Raw genomic sequence first — 17,168 nt, forward strand, 5'->3', positions numbered from 1 at the left:
GAAGAGAGAAGAGAGAGAGGAGAAAGAAAGAGAAAGAAAAAAGAGAAAGAGAGGAGAAAGAGAAAGAGAAAGAAAAAAGAGAAAGAGAAAGAGAGAGAGAAAAAGAGAGGACAGAGAGAAAGAGAGAGAAAAGTGAAGAGAGAAAGAGAGAGAGAGAAAAAGAGAGGACAGAGAGAAAGAGAGAGAAAAGTGAAGAGAGAAAGAGAGAGAGAGGAAAAAAAAGAGAGGAGTACCCTACACACACACACACACACCACAGACCATCTATAAGAGAGGGAAGTGCATAACTGCAAACGTCTCCTTTATGCTCTCGGATCTGATATATGGTCCCGATAGCTCCTATATAATGTATAGAATAAAATCTGGATTACAGGAGATAATTTCAACTTGTTGGTTTATACATGAAAGTTTTACTAGAAAACATTTTGTATAAATATTATTGCTTAGAATTTTCCTAATAAATGAATTAAAAAAAAGACAATTCTATCCAGTACTTAGTACAGCTATGTTAGATCTGAGGACAATGGAGGAAATAAACGTCTACGGATTACAGTCTGGTGAAATGCACAAAGGCCAGTAAGACGAGGAAACGTATTTAGTAGCAGTCACAGAAGGTAAAACCAATATGTGAATTATCTGAAGCTGGTAGAAAATCTATTGGAAACGATGGCGATATACGGATATACAGAATAGAGGAGAAGCCACAAAGTCACCATTATTCTCTGCGGTGTAACGCCAACAATTTCTGCAATTTCTCGCCTCTTCTCGCTGTCCGGATAATGATCCTCCATAAAGATTCGTTCCAGTTCCAGCAACTGGTCTGGAAGACGGCCCAGGGGATAGAGATATTGTTAGGGGGTGAGACATGAATGAGTAGAAACATAGAAATGTACTAAGAGGTTGTGCTGTGACAGTGGAGAAGGGGAGAGACCGTGGGTGGTAAGAAGATGCCGGCCGTGGAGTTTGGAGCAATGGAAGTCAGTCAGTCTGATGAGTAACAGGACAGAATGAAAATTCTTTAAACAACATTTTTATTTTTCTCTCAACTAGACAATCATAGGGGATGTATTCAACCTTCTACTGAGGTCAAGTGAGGAAGCAACCAATCAGCTTCTCTGAGTATCTAGTATATAATAACTAAAATTATGGTGGCAGGTCCAATTTATAGGGGTTCTTTTACTTTAGACAACTTTGGCACGGTTGGCGTAATGTTTAGCATTACTGCCTCACAACCCTGAGGTCATGAGTTCAATTCCTTACCAAGACCCTATGAGTGTGGAGTTTGTATGTTCTCCACATGTTGCATGGTTTTTCATTCCGAGTGCTCAGTTTTTCTCCCACACTGTAAAACACAGGTCATTTGCCTTCTGATAAGAAATGAGCCCCTAGTGTGTCCTTGTGATAGGGAATATAGGCTGCAAACTATGCTCTGCGTAATATGTGTACTCTATATAAAGGGCTGTTAATTCATAAGCTTTAACCTATGTGTGTGAGCATGCAACACTTACTGAGGGCCTGATTCAGATCCGCACGCAAATGCAAATGCTTACCCAGACTGAGCGAGTCTTAGCCATTGTACATGTGCAAAAGCCGCGATTTATTTGCGACTACGCTCGCAGAGACGATTCAATCACAAAGTGAGCGTCAGGTAGTCAGTGTTTGCGGGAGGTAACGGTGGGTGCGGCTAGGCAAACTCAGGGGTAATGAAAAATCGGAGGATTATGTATGAAATACGCAGGGTAGATAAAGCCATGCATTTAGTGCAAGTAGCAGAAGAGAGTTATGTATGAAACAGTGATTATACGGTAGGCAAATGACACTACTGCGCTCACCAATGTTATAGAGGGTGCGACTCTTCTTCCTGCAGGGCGCCGCCATCTCGTCAAGACTTTCAGGCTGGCACTTGGGCCTCTGTCGATCTCCTCCCTGTCCTGTATCATATACAAATGCTGGCAGCTTACATGAGGCCGCACAGCGGGCCGAGCGTCGCGGGGGAGGAGCGGTTGCTGGGTAGTTGGCAGCCATTTTTAGGTTTACTGGCTGGAACTGTCCCCCTGCAGTAAAGAATCCCGGTCCCTGGCGTGTCTCTGCACTGTAAGTGCCGTAGCATCCTCTCGGCGTGTCAGACAGAGGCCCACACACTGCCAGTAGGCTCAGCTGGCACTGCCCGTTATCAGCTGTTGTATTCTCAGGGGCACGAAGACCGAACTCTACGGCATCGGAGACCTCCAATTCATCACTCGGACCTGTGACAATAACGGTGTCGTATTCCGGAGACTCCTCATCCTCTATCCCCTGCTCTGTGCACAGTAACGATGGCTCGTCTTTGGGATCTGCTGGAAGATACCACACATAAGAATGGACATTGCACTGACTGGACAGCATTGTCGGATATAGGGAATTTCTGCCTTACTGCAAATGTCTCCGACTCCCGGCTTACCTGCCACTGACTTACCTCTACACTGCAGTTGTCTAATGCTCACCAAGCAGGAGCTGCCGACATATACCGGCAAACAGTGTCTTACTACAGGTTTATTTCAGAGCATAGAGGACCTGATTCATTACGGATCGCCATTGCGATCGCAGCTGCGATTACGCACGCAGACCCACTGCGAAAAATGTTTGCAATCGCAATGCCGTCGAAGCACAACGTAAGGACTCCCACTTCCCCTTACTCATATCCGTCATACATTGCAAGTCAGCGAAACCATCGGTAACATCTTGTACCATAGGAGCCTCACGCACAATTACAACAGGTCTATCCTTACTCAGAATTTGCTAACCGCATCGCACGCCGTGAAAGCTCAAGCTTCGTACGGCATCGCAGTGGCCAATTTATGCACGACTCTTTAACGGTGTTAAAAAGCACTGACACGCCTGCATTTCTAGAACCACACCCCCCACGTCACCACCCCGCCAACCGGTCACTCCCTATCACTCTGCGGTAGGTCTGCAGTGTGATCGCAGTGGAGTATTCGCGCACTGCAATGAATACGCATGTGAAGTACGCAACTGAGCCACGCCTAGTGACAAATACACAAGGCTGAGTCATATCTGCTACCTAGTACTGAGCCATGCCTAGTGACAAATACACAAGGCCGAGTCATATCTGGTACCTAGTACTGAGCCATGCCTAGTGACAAATACACAAGGCTGAGTCATATCTGGTACCTAGTACTGAGCCACGCCTAGTGACAAATACACAAGGCTGAGTCATATCTGGTACCTAGTACTGAGCCACTCCTAGTGCCAAATACACAAGGCCGAGTCATATCTGGTACCTAGTACTGAGCCACTCCTAGTGCCAAATACACAAGGCTGAGTCATATCTGGTACCTAGTACTGAGCCATGTCTAGTGACATATGCACAAGGCTGAGTCATATCTGGTACCTAGTACTGAGCCATGTCTAGTGACATATGCACAAGGCTGAGTCATATCTGGTACCTAGTACTGAGCCATGTCTAGTGACAAATACACAAGGCCGAGTCATATCTGGTACCTAGTACTGAGCCATGCCTAGTGACAAATACAGAAGGCAGAGCCATATCTGGTACCTAGTACTGAGCCATGCCTAGTGACAAATACAGAAGGCAGAGCCATATCTGGTACCTAGTACTGAGCCATGTCTAGTGACAAATACACAAGGCTGAGTCATATCTGGTACCTAGTACTGAGCCATGTCTAGTGACATATACACAAGGCTGAGTCATATCTGGTACCTAGTACTGAGCCATGCCTAGTGACAAATACACAAGGCTGAGTCATATCTAATACCAGAGGCGTAACTTCATCCCACGTGCCCGGAGGCAAGATAAATGTTGGTGCTCCCCCAAATTAAAATGTACCACCCCCCCAGCACCTATGCCAGCCCCAGATGCCGCACCCCTATGCAGTTACCCCAGTAGTGGTCCTCCTGTGCAGTGCCCTCTGTAGAGGTCCCCCTATGCAGTGCCGCCTATGTAGTGCCCCCCAGTAATGGTCCCCCTATGCAGTACCTCCAGTAGTGGTCCCCCTTTGCAGTGCCCCAATAGTAAGCCCCCTGTAGTGCTCCCAGTAGTAAGCCCCCTATAGCAAGCACCCTGTATTAAACTCATTGTAGTGTCCCCTGTAGAAAGCCCCCAGTAATGCCCCCTGTAGTAAGCTCCCAGTAATGCCCCCTGTAGTAAGCCCCCTGCAGAAAGCCCCCAGTAATGCCACCTGTAGTAAGCCCCCAGTAATGCCCCCTGTAGTAAGCCTCCATAATGCCCCCTGTAGTAAGCCCCCAGCAATTCCCCCTGTAGTGAGCCCCCAGTAAAGCCCCCTGCAGTGAGCCCCCAGTAAAGCCCCCTGCAGTGAGGCCCCCCCCTGCGAGTGCACACACATACAAAACAAAAAAACAATACTTACCTGAAACCCCGCTCCAGTGCTGCTGCCTTCCATCCCCGGCGCCCACTCCTCGGACGTCACTCCCATAGTGCATTGCGGGACCTGGAAGCGGAGCTCAGGAGTGAGCTACGTTCCTCCGGTTACCGCCGGGGGTAAAGAAGGAGCCGGGCGCCCGCTGGTAACACACTCAGTGGGCGCCCGGCAAATAGGGGGTGCGACCGCACCCCCCGTATTGACGCCGCTGGAGGTGGAGTGCCGATCAGCGGCGCTCCATCTCCATAGCAGTGCCCGGTACGGCCCGGGGGACAATGGAGCCAGCTGCCCCCTTAAGGGCTGGAGTCCGGCGGCAAATTACTCCATTGTCTCCGGGAGTTCCGCCACTGTCTGATACCTAGTACTGAGCCATGCCTGGTGCCAAATACACAAGGCCGAGTCATATCTGGTACCTAGTACTGAGCCATGCCTGATGACAAATACACAAGGCTGAGTCATATCTGGTACCTAGTACTGAGCCACGCCGGATGACAAATACACCAGGCTGAGTCATATCTGGTACCTAGTACTGAACCATGCCTAGTGACAAATACAGAAGGCAGAGCCATATCTGGTACCTAGTACTGAGCCATGCCTAGTGACAAATACACAAGGCTGAGTCATATCTGGTACCTAGTACTGAGCCATGCCTGATGACAAATACACAAGGCTGTCATATCTGGTACCTAGTACTGAGCCATGTCTAGTGCCAAATACACAAGGCTGAGTCATATCTGGTACCTAGTACTGAGCCATGCCTAGTGACAAATACACCAGGCTGAGTCATATCTGGTACCTAGTACTGAGCCATGTCTAGTGACAAATACACAAGGCTGAGTCATATCTGGTACCTAGTACTGAGCCATGTCTAGTGACAAATACACCAGGCCGAGTCATATCTGGTACCTAGTACTGAGCCATGCCTGATGACAAATACACAAGGCTGAGTCATATCTGGTACCTAGTACTGAGCCATGTCTAGTGCCAAATACACAAGGCTGAGTCATATCTGGTACCTAGTACTGAGCCATGCCTAGTGACAAATACACCAGGCTGAGTCATATCTGGTACCTAGTACTGAGCCATGTCTAGTGACAAATACACAAGGCTGAGTCATATCTGGTACCTAGTACTGAGCCATGTCTAGTGACAAATACACCAGGCCGAGTCATATCTGGTACCTAGTACTGAGCCATGCCTAGTGACAAATACACAAGGCCGAGTCATATCTGGTACCTAGTACTGAGCCATGCCTAGTGACAAATACACAAGGCTGAGTCATATCTGGTACCTAGTACTGAGCCATGCCTAGTGACAAATACACAAGGCTGAGTCATATCTGGTACCTAGTACTGAGCCATGTCTAGTGCCAGGCTGAGCCATATCTGGTACCTAGTACTGAGCCATGCCTAGTGACAAATACACAAGGCTGAGTCATATCTGGTACCTAGTACTGAGCCATACCTAGTGCCAAATACACAAGGCTGAGTCATATCTGGTACCTAGTACTGAGCCACTCCTAGTGACAAATACACCAGGCTGAGTCATATCTGGTACCTAGTACTGAGCCATGTCTAGTGACAAATACACAAGGCGAGTCATATCTGGTACCTAGTACTGAGCCATGCCTAGTGCCAGGCTGAGTCATATCTGGTACCTAGTACTGAGCCATGTCTAGTGACAAATACACCAGGCTGAGTCATATCTGGTACCTAGTACTGAGCCATGCCTAGTGCCAGGCTGAGCCATATCTGGTACCTAGTACTGAGCCATGTCTAGTGACAAATACACCAGGCTGAGTCATATCTGGTACCTAGTACTGAGCCACTCCTAGTGACAAATACACCAGGCTGAGTCATATCTGGTACCTAGTACTTTTTAGTGCCAGCTGCCTAGTTAAATGTATTTTATTTTGCTTTATTAACTTAGTCATTGTCTGTTATAGGAACTGACGAGTTACAAGATATATTTATATCTTATTTCAGGGCTTGACAAATTTTTCTAAAACCTAGGAGCCAGGATGAAAGTGTAGGAACCAGACCCCTCCTTCCCTCGGGCAGCATTACTGAGCACCTATGCCCCGGGCAACCAACCCCCATGGACACACCACTAACGGGGTACCCCAGGTAAACCACCCTCCCACAGCCACATAACTGAGCAACTAACCCCCCTCTCCAGGCAACCAACCCCCAGAAAGACCACCCCTCCACAGCCAAAAAACTCCGGGCAAGCAAAGCCACTGCCGGCAGTGGCCGAACTAAAGAGTGGTGGGCCCAGATGCAAGAATATACTTTGGGCACCCCTCTGCAGTGGCCCCAGTAGTGGTCCCCCTCTGCAGTGCCCCCAGTAGTAGTCCCCCCTCTGCAGTGCCCCCAGTAGTAGTCCCCTTATGCAATGCCCCCAGTAGTAGTCCCCCCTCTGCAGTGCCCCCAGTAGTAGTCCCCCCTATGCAGTGTCCCCAGTAGTAGTCCCCCCTATGCAGTGCCCCCAGTAGTAGTCCCCTTATGCAATGCCCCCAGTAGTAGTCCCCCCTCTGCAGTGCCCCCAGTAGTAGTCCCCCCTCTGCAGTGCCCCCAGTAGTAGTCCCCCCTATGCAGTGCCCCCAGTAGTAGTCCCCCCTATGCAGTGCCCCCAGTAGTAGTCCCCCCTATTCAGTGACCCCAGTAGTAGTCCCCCCCTATGCAATAACCCCACTATGCATTACCCCTAGTAGCGGCCCCACCCTGTACAGTGCCCCAGTAGTGGCCCCCCCATACAGTGTCACCAGTATCGGCCACCCCCACCTAATGCAGTGCCCCCACAGTAGCGGCCACCCAAACTGTGCAGTGCCCCCACGCTGTCCCCAATAGCGGCCACCCCCCCTATGCAGTGCCCCTTAAGAAAAAAAAAAACGCAACTTACCTGATCCACACTCCTGCCGACGACCGCCGCTGTCCGCTCCTCCAGGCCGCTCTGCACTGCGGAAGAGACGTCATGACGTCTCTCCCATCACCTGCAGCGGAGGGAGCGGGAAGGCGGAGATCATGAGTGAGCTCCAGCCGGCTCACTCCGTGGACGACACCGCAGCCAACGAGTCTGTCTGACTCTCATCAGCTGCTATGTTTGTTACTCTGTAGTGTGGACCGCGCTCGCGGTCTGCACTACAGGGCCCAGGGGTTGCTGAAAATCTGGTCACCAAGGCAACCTGGCCCCCAAGGGTTTCGTCGAGCCCTGTCTTATTTACTGTATAAATTTAAAGCAGAAGAAATTTCTTTCACACTTATATTACAATTATATATTTCTTGCGTGCCCAGCTCACCCTGGTCATACAGGGCACGATTTATCCACATTTTCGGTGTTTACACATAGTTACATTTATGTACACTAAAGTCAGCCCCGGAGATTATCTTGCATTGTATATGCGTCGTTGGAAGCCATTTGGGAAGCTTCGGTTTATCTCCTCAGCTGCGGTCTTTAGGTGCCGTTGCGCCAGCCATTTCTGCTCCGACCCTAGATCTCGTCTTTCAGAAAGGAAATTCAGACGGACAAGAGCAGAAGAAATAAAGTCCATGCGAGATGACCTGGATGCTCCCTGGGCTACCAGCAAGGAGAAAAGCCATGGGCTGCAAATGGACATTCAAAGTGAAGTGTAACATACACATAGAAAGTTGAACAGTACAAAAGTAGACTAGTGTTCAACGGATAGTCCCAGAACCAGGGACTTTCCACAAAGACTCCCAGCCACTGACCAATGCAACCTGACCGGATCCATGCATGAACAGGGGACTCTACTGATATAAAGTTCACCAGTGGCTCCTTATTTGTTCTTGATGACCAGTAGAGAGCAATTAAGTGTAACGCTTTCTTCAACTAGCACAGACAGTTAACACCAGACCATCTGTGTGAAGTATCATTTCCCAGTATAAGAACCTCTGACTGACAGTACTGTCCAACAGATATCTATACAAAGCTTCTACCTGGAGGCAGACTCAAGCATTTGAGGCACATGGGTTTTGTGGCCTAAGCCCCAGCTGCTGTTAATTAAAGAGCTATACATGACTACAGTTACTGATGTTCAATAAACAAATGACCCCATTTGCAGCAGTGTATGGTACAGCTGTGTAACAAGTCATAAGGAAAGTAGTTAGTTTATCGTTCTTCATGCTATTGATGCCGTCAGGTTGCGGCCTAAGATCAGCCGTTACTCATCTCAGCGCCGGCTTCCCCTGATCTCTAGAGTGGTCAGACGCCAAGTGCAGCGGCGAGTGACGCGCTGTGGATTATACCTGGGGTCTGCTAGGACATCCATGTGCTCGCTCCATGATGTGGTTTCTGCAGTTACCATCATGGACGCAGCCCTTTACCCAATATTAGCATTGGTTGCTGTCAGCTGACACTGTCCTCCAATGGACTGCAACCTTAGGGTATATAACCGGGCTCTACACAACAGGAGTAGCCTGTACAAAATTGTTACTACCAGTGTATACTTGCTGTTGCAACGTTCCAGGCTCTGTTCCTTCTAGTGACTTGTTCCTAGTGTTTTCCACGGTGTGTGTACTCATAACGTCTTCCGAGTACAATCTATTAAGAGTCATCTTCTGTGCTAGCTCCACAGCTCAATCCTCAGCATATGTACTGAGTTCATCATTCAAGTGCCATCTCGTGTTGCCATTCTCCTGTGCTGCGTCTGAGGCCACAGTGTGTGTACTTAGTACATCATCCAAGTACCCGCTCATTATACCATCTCCTGTGCCAGCATTGCGACTGAAACCACTAAGTGTGTTCTCTGTACATCACTTCAGTACAATCCTCCAATATCTTTCTCCTTTGTTTGCCCTGTGGTAGTGTTCTTCCATTTTTTCCCCACTTGTGCCAGATACCTAACCAAAAGGCAGCGACCTGCCTACTGGGTGCAGTTTAAGCCCAAAGGGGTCACTGGTGAACACCGCCCAGTAGGTAACATCTGGTACTGGTGGATGTGGAAGACACTAATCCAGGCCCCTCACCTCCTGTTCCCTCCTCAACCTGAGTCCACGTCTTCTAATCTTGTGGCGGAAAATCATCTTAGCCTGAGCGTGACAGTTGGTCAATATGCCAACGGGACAAATCTGACACTGTTGTAATGTTATACAGTATAAACCATTGCAACGCTGTTAGCATTAGAATGATGCTTACAGCCATAGTAAAGTTATAATGACAACATGGTTACTTTCATTAACATTACAATTAGTGCCATCATTGCCTCGTCGATATAATGCTGTGGACATCTTGTATGTCTGCAGTCAGTAGGTTTCCTTTTCATACGTAAATCGGAGGAAGGGGGTTTGGCTCCCCCTACTGGGTATAAAACAGCCCTAATGCCAGCAGCACTGGGCTAATCCCCACACCCCAGGGTGGCATGTGTGTGGTAATAAAGGAGAGTTATGGTAAAACTTACCTTGGTTAAATCTCTTTCTTTGAAGTCCATAGGCTCCACAGGGAGACCCCTATGCCCCACCCACAACCTCAGGCCACTTCAGTTTTGTTAACAAGCCCAAGGCAGGAGCAGGAGAGGAGAGAAGGAAGACTGGTACACTGAGGAATCCCATTCTCACACAGAGAAGGAAACAAGTGACCCGGAGAAGAAACCCTTAGAAGCCAGGTGCATCAGGGCGGGTGCCAGTCTGCATGTAAGCCTGTGAGATAGCCATGCAAATCCATCTGGCCAGAGTCTGTTTGTTAGCTGGCCATCCCTTCTTGTGGAATCCATATAGGACAAAGTGGGAGTAGTGCGGTCCACGTAGATCTTCAGAGCACGGACCACATCCAACTAGGCCTCACCTGCCAAAAGGTCTGGTGAATTAATGCCGTAACTACAATTTCCTCATTCAGGTGGAAGCGAGACACCACCTTGGGAAGGAAACCTGGGCGTGTACGAAGAACAGCCCTGTCCTGATGAAATATTAAAAAAGGGGAGCGACATGAAAGCGCCCCTAAATCTGATACCCTACGAGCAGATGCTATAGCCAGAAGACACAGTCTTCGCAGTGAGCCACTTGACATCCACTGACTCCAGGGGTTCCTGAAGTGCTTGGAGCACCACTTACAAATCCCATGGAGCAAAAGGGGGAAAAAGGGAGGTTGTATACGTTAAACACCTTGCATGAAGGTGTGAACATCCAGTATAGTAGCAAATCTGTGCTGAAACCAGATAGACAAAGCAGTGACCTGTACTTTCAGAGATGCTAGGCAGAGGCCTAGATCCAGTCCAGCCTGAAGACAGACAAGAATTCGAGAAACCTTAAAGACTTGCAGGTCATAGTTTCTTGGAGCACACCATTGGAAATATGTATGCCATATTCTGTGGCAAATCCTGGCTGAGGCCGGTTTACGTGCTCTAAGCATGGTCTGGACCACAGAGGTGGAGAAACCCTTAGCCGTTAGGAGGGATGTCTCAAGAGCCAAGCCATTAAAGACAGATGGGCATGAACCCTGAGACAACAGGTCTACTCGCAGAGGAAGTTGAAGAAGAACGTCTATGGAGAACCTTCGAAAATCGGAGTACTAAGGACCTCTGGGCCAAGCCGGAGCTATGAACAGGACTGTTCCCCCCTCCTGTCTGAATTTTTGAAGCAGTCGAGGAAGTAGGGATATTGGATGTAAGAGATGCCAAAATGGAAGTTCCATTTCACCGACAGTGCGTCTATGAAGGCCGCGTTGGGGTCCTCTGTTCTGGCTCCATAAATTGGAAGTTTGTTGTTGTGTCTTGAGGCCATGAGTTCCACTTCTGGAAGACCTAATTTGTCCACTAGAAGCTGAAAGACTTCTGGATGTAGAGACCATTCTCCTGCATGCACGTCTTGACTATTGAGAATCCCCTGGATGAACACTGCGGAGATGGCTGGGAGATTGTGTTTGGCCCATGTGAGAATGTGGGACACTTCTGTCTTTGCTGACTGACTTCGAGTGCCCCCCTTGGTGATTGAGTTAGGCCACAGCCATGTGTCGGACTGTACTTGTACTGGCCTGTTTTTCATAATATTCTGAGCCAGAGTGAGAGCTCTGTAGATGGCTCGAAGTTCCAGGATGTTGATTGGTAACACTGCCTCGACTGGGGACCTTCGGCCCTGGAAGGAGTGCTGGCCAGTTACTGCGCCCCACCCTCGGAGGCTTGCGTCCGTGGTGAGGAGAGCCCAGTCCGGGATCCAAAAGGGATGACCCTTGTTCAAATGGGACGTCTGTAGCCACCAGGCTAGGGAAAGGCATACCTGTGGGGGAGGCTCGTCTGGAATTTGAGCAGATGGGGTAGCCCGTTCCACCTGGAGAGTGTCATGCTCAGGCTATGCTGACCCTCTACCGAGGTATTGGAAGACGTGGACCCAGGTTGGGAAAGGAACAGGAGGAGAGGGGTCTGGATAAATGACTTCCTCATCCACTAGTACTGGATTGTTGGCTAGATCTGACCAAAGGCGCAGAGTCTAACTTACTGGGAGGTGTTCACCAGTGACCCCCCCAAGCGGAATTTGGGCTTAAGCTGCACCCAGCAAGCAGGTCCCTGCCCTTTGGTCAGGTATCTGGCACAAGTGGGAAATGGAAGAACACTATCACAGGGAAATCAAAGGAAAAAGATACTGGAAGTTTGTACTGGGTTGATGTATTGAGTACACACTCTGTGGTTTCAGACGCAGAACTGGCACAGGAGAATGGTATGATGAGAGACGGTACTTGGATAATGTACTAGGTACTGTACACACACTGTGGCTTCAGACGCAGAACTGGCACAGAAGAGGACTCTAGGAGATTGTACTCAGACGATGTACTGAGGGCCTGATTCAGAGCAGAATGCTCTGACCAGAGCGCTCGCTCTGAATCAGTGCCCTCCTCCCTAAAAATGGAGCGGCCTCTTGGACGCTCGCATAGCTGTGGGTTACACCATCGTGACCATCGGGCTTGCGACGAGACCCTGCGGTAGGGTCTCGCTTCCGCAAGCCCAGGAGTGATTTTGGCTCTATCAGAGCCAAAATCACTCCCACTAACATCATTACTGATGTCAGTGGGGCCGGACTCAGATGGTAGGCGTTCCCATGGGAATGCCTCCGTCTGGCAGCCACGCCCCCGGCACGCCCACCAAAGGGGGCATGCTGTCACTCACCATCGACAGCACGCTCCCTTTAGTGCGAGACCCCGAGCGACGTATTTCTCTTGGCCCGCCGGGTCTCGCGCATGCGCACGATGGAGCTCCCTCCGTCGTGCGCATTCGCACAACATCGACCCGCTTGCGAGCGTCCTTCGCTCGCGAGCGGGTCTGAATGACCCCCTGAGTACACACACCATGGATAAACACTAGGAACAAGTCACTAGAAACTACGGAGCTTGGGACCTGAAACGCTGCAACAGCAAATCTTCACTGGAAGGAATGATGTTGTACAGGCAACTTCCTGTTGTTCAGAGCCCAGTAAAATACCCTAAGGTAGCAGTCCATTGGAGAATAGTGTCAGCTGACAGCAACCAATGCTACCATTTGGTAAAGGGCTAAACAGGATATAGGACTGTCATGGCAACGTCCATGAAGGTAACCGCAGGAACCACATTACGGAGCTAGCACATGGATGTCCTAGCAGACCCCAGGTATAATTCTTAGCGCGTCACCTGCCACCGCACCTGACAGCTCGGGAGGTATGGGGAAGCCGGCGCTGAGGTGAGTAACGGCTGATCCTAGGCTGCAACCTGACAGAGAGGATCAGGTATGTTGTAGGGACCTTGAGTGAAACTGGGCTAACTCTACCATGTCGAAGGTGGACACCATTGATCCCAAGGCCTGCATTGCAGAGTGAATGGACACTCAGCGTTTGTGGAGCAGTCTGCGTAGTCTGTGCTGGATTCCTGAAATCTTGTCCGCTGTTAGGAAGATCCCAAATGTACCATCCTTTGAGAGGGTGTTATGGAAGATTTTTTTTCCCGTTGATCAGCTAAGCGTGCATTTGAAGAAAGGCAATGGTCATCTGTAGATGAGATGAAGAGTCTCTGGGGAGCTGGCCAACAGCAAGAGATCATCCAAGTATTGGAGCAGTCTGATCCCTTGACGACGGAGATATTGTTGATGAGAAGGAGCTATAGGTACATGTAGGTAAGCATTCTGAATGTATAGAGATACCATAAAATCCCCAGGCTGCATAGCTAAGGTAATGGAGTGGAGAGTTTCCATACGAAACCTGGGCACCCTGATAAACTTGTTCAGAGATTTGAGGTTGAGTATAGGCCGATGAGACCCATTGGGCTTCTGAACTAAGGGGAGAATAATAGCCCTTGCCCCATTGTGAGGAGGGGACCCGCATATTATTCCTGAATTCAGTAAAGACTGAATGGCTTTTGGAGCAGCAGGGCCTTGGTTGGGTCCGATGGAGGTCCTGTGCAGAAGAAATGCTGGGGGGGGGGGGTCGCATCAGGAATGAGAGGGTGTACCTAGGCATTTGACATGGTTTGATGCCAAACCTGGGCGAATTGAAGAAGCCGGCCTCCCACCCTGTAGGCTTGTCCTCAGACATGGCAGGTGGACGTCTAATAGCCCTGGCCTGTTTGGTACTTGGCTTGGAGGCCTTGGCTGATGTCTGCTGTCGTGGAAAGGACTGACCCTTGACTTTTCCTTGAGGGTGAAAAGGAATGAAAGGATGACGTCTGAGGTTTTGTATTATATGCAGAGAGTAGGAACGCCGTTTCGGAAGCTGCCAAAGTAGTGACAATTTTAGCTAATTCTGGACCAAATAGGATGTCTCCAGAATAAGGCAGAAACTCCAGAGCCCGTTTTGAGTCTGAATCTGCTTTCCAGAAACGTAGCCAAACAATATGGCGGGCCACTACCGAAGTGGCAGATATCCTGGAGGCCAGGAGAGCCGTAACCTAAGTAGGAGGCTGCATCTCTCATGTGAGATATGTAGGACAGCTGTTCCCTCTAAGCATCAGGGGGAAATGTATCTTCTAGGGCCTCTGCCCAACTCTCAATGACTTTTGCCACCCAGGCCGTAGCCCTAGCAGGACGAGTAATAGCTCCTGTAAGAGAGTATATGGATTTATGACAAGCTTCTATACGTCGTCTATCTGTAGTCTCCTTCAAGGAGGTAGCAGTATGAATGGGTAAGGTGGCATTTCTAACCAGACGTGTTACATGAGAATCCACTGCTGGGGGAACTTCCCATTTAGTGCAATCAGTAGCGGGAAGAGGGTAAAAGGAACTGAACAGTTTGGGAATTTGAAACCTTTACCGGGCATATTCCAAGCTTCACTCATGTGATCAGATAGCTGGAGTGAGGAAACTCTGGTACAAATGTGTCCACATACATCTAGCCAACTTGCGCGTTAAACAGCTCTTCTAGTCGCGCCATGCCGTTGCGCGACTCAGTAGCCCAGGGTGGGTCCTGAGGGAGAGACACTGGGGCTAGGGTTGTGTAACAATTAGTACAAAGACCATCCTCTGTGGCTAAGCCCACTGAGCATGACTTACAGGACACCAGAGTAGGAGCAGCATCATCGGGCTGCTTGTTATTCTTTCCTCTGCCAGACATAGCCACAGGAATAAAATACACAGTAAGATACAGTGCAGTAAACACCCTGCAGTATGTATAATATGGCACAGTGTAGTGTGCAACCGCGCTATATAGTATGTGATAGCCCTCACAATTATACCTTAGTATGTCAGGGTATAGTAGAATAAATGGAAAGGTATAAGCTGACAGTATATAAAGTATATATTAGCACTAGCACAAGTCACATACCAAACACAGAAAAATATTACATGTCTGCAATGGGCACTAAATCAACTACACAGATCACAGTGGCGGGTAGGATATAGCGCAGTATGACCTGGCCCGCGGGAGAGGCATACATGGAGACTAGACCCAGCGTTTCCGGAGACCTGCTTGCATAAAATGGCTGTCGCGCATCTCTGCGAGGACGGAAGGTGAGGGAGGAGCAGCCCAGGGAACACCACGACCGCAGTGGAATGGCGACCTGGACTGGGGGAGGGACTGCAGGGAGAGCGCCTTATCCCCTTGCCGACGTTAACCACTGGGTCCCCCTGGCCGTTAACATATGCCCTGCGCCAGTGTATTATATGACTCGGTGGTTTAGTGGAGTCGTGGGAGCACCAGTGTCCAAATCAGCACCTCGGGTCTGTCTCCTGAGACCGGAGCTAAGACTGCGCAAAAATGCAGGTCCCCTGAATTCCGGACTGCAGTCTGTGGTCCGGGGAACCTGCTAGCTACTCCCCCCACCCCCCCTCAGAGCCCCACTGGGAGTACCTAGCACAGGCTTGATGTTATGGCGCCGTGGTGGGGTGGCAGCACAGATGTCCTGAGAGCGGAGGCAAGACTGCACTAATACACGGACGGGATTCCGCCTTACCTGTCCCCTGGATTCTGGGCTGCAGTCTGGGTGTTCAGGGACCCTGCTACCTAGTCCCCCTAGGATCGCTGTCAGGAGTACCTAGCGCAGGCTTGGTGTCACGGCCCGTGGAGGGCTGATGGGGCAGCAGCACAGACCTCCGGAGGACAGTCTGGCGCTGCTCATCCGTTTGGTAACGAAAAAAAAAAAAAAAAGTAAATGAAATCCTAAAATTAAAGCTTGGGCTGCTTAATGCAGCCCTCTGTTATAATGGTGTCCCAGGTCCTGCCAGACACCAACGGAAATTGAAGTGCCCTCAGGCTGTGGGCGGGGTATAGGGGGAGGCACCGGAGCATCCTGGGATTGAAAAAGTTTTGCTGTTGGTGTCCGGTCCTCCAGGTCCCACCTACACCCCAATGTCTCCCTGTGGAGCCCTGTGGACCCTGAAGAAGAAAATAGAAATAATATTGTCCTCTACTGGGGCACTACAAATCCCAGCAAGCCCTGTCATGCCCAATTTTAAGGGTTGCTAAGGCACTTGGTGAACCACAACTGGCAGCATGCCCTGGTAGAAAGGACCTGCCAGCACCTGTAAAGGAAATATTACAATAATAAAAGGACACCAAACGTAAAAATATTTTATTGAAAGGTAGACTCCCAGGTCCCAGCGTCCCATCCCTTGGGAACAGTCCCCTTCATTCCATGTACTTACAAAAAAAAAAAACATAAAAAATGTCCTATGGGAGCCCAACAGTAATAAGAGGTCACTTGCGGACACTCCCACAGGAATTAATGGGATGGCTCCTGCTGGTTAGTAAAAATTAATGAAGTAAAGTAACTGTGCTTATATGTCACCCTTAAGGTGCGTTATACACTAGCAGATAGTAGTCACAACATTGTAATCGTACAGTCGTTCCTCTTCCCCTGTAGTGCCTAACCTGAATGATACGTCGTCAGTGTAGGGACCCTCCCTCATCCCTGAACGTGGTCCATCTGTCGTTATCGGCATGTTCAGGTGATGATTGATGTCGAAAACGACCAGCGGGAGCGCGCATCACTGGTCGTTTTCGACATTTTCATGCCCGATTAATGAGCGATTGAACGATAACGATATCGTTAAATCGCTAATTTTAATCGGCAAATGGATACGTGGCTTTAGGCTCAGTTATGTGGTGGCGTGCAGGACTGCGCTTCTTTTTGTCCACTTATTTTTTTGATAGGCAAAACCAGCGCTAATGTCTGCCAATCACACTGACTGCAAATCATTTTATTTGGTACTGGAACACCGACCTGAGGCACAGAGTATGGGAACCACTGCGTCTAAACCAAAAATGTATTTTAAAAGTATATACATAGTAATAATGTAACATAAAAACTATTATGAGACATCTTCTACATACAACATCCCCCTAAACATAAGGATTCCACTGACCA

At 49.3% G+C, this 17,168-nt stretch overlaps 1 protein-coding gene across 9 annotated transcripts in view; it reads right to left on the reverse strand.

Moving 5' to 3' along the window:
• The window catches only part of LOC148516925 (homeobox protein NOBOX-like), a 44,852-nt gene that overhangs the window by 23,216 nt on the left and 4,468 nt on the right, over window positions 1-17,168 (reverse strand). For 8 of the 9 annotated variants that reach the window (XM_088479415.1, XM_088479414.1, XM_088479420.1 and 5 more), the window contains exons 2-3: window positions 1,833-2,336; window positions 714-820 (exon numbers count right to left, since the gene is read on the reverse strand). In XM_088479415.1, coding sequence (XP_088335541.1) covers window positions 714-820; window positions 1,833-2,336 — 611 coding nt within the window. The remainder of the gene's footprint in view (window positions 1-713; window positions 821-1,832; window positions 2,337-17,168) is intronic. The other variant, XM_088479413.1, reaches the window with a different exon arrangement.

Source organism: Taudactylus pleione, unplaced genomic scaffold (assembly GCF_031769625.1).
Source record: "Taudactylus pleione unplaced genomic scaffold, aTauple2 ptg000231l, whole genome shotgun sequence".
NCBI classification, from domain to species: Eukaryota; Metazoa; Chordata; class Amphibia; order Anura; family Myobatrachidae; genus Taudactylus; species Taudactylus pleione.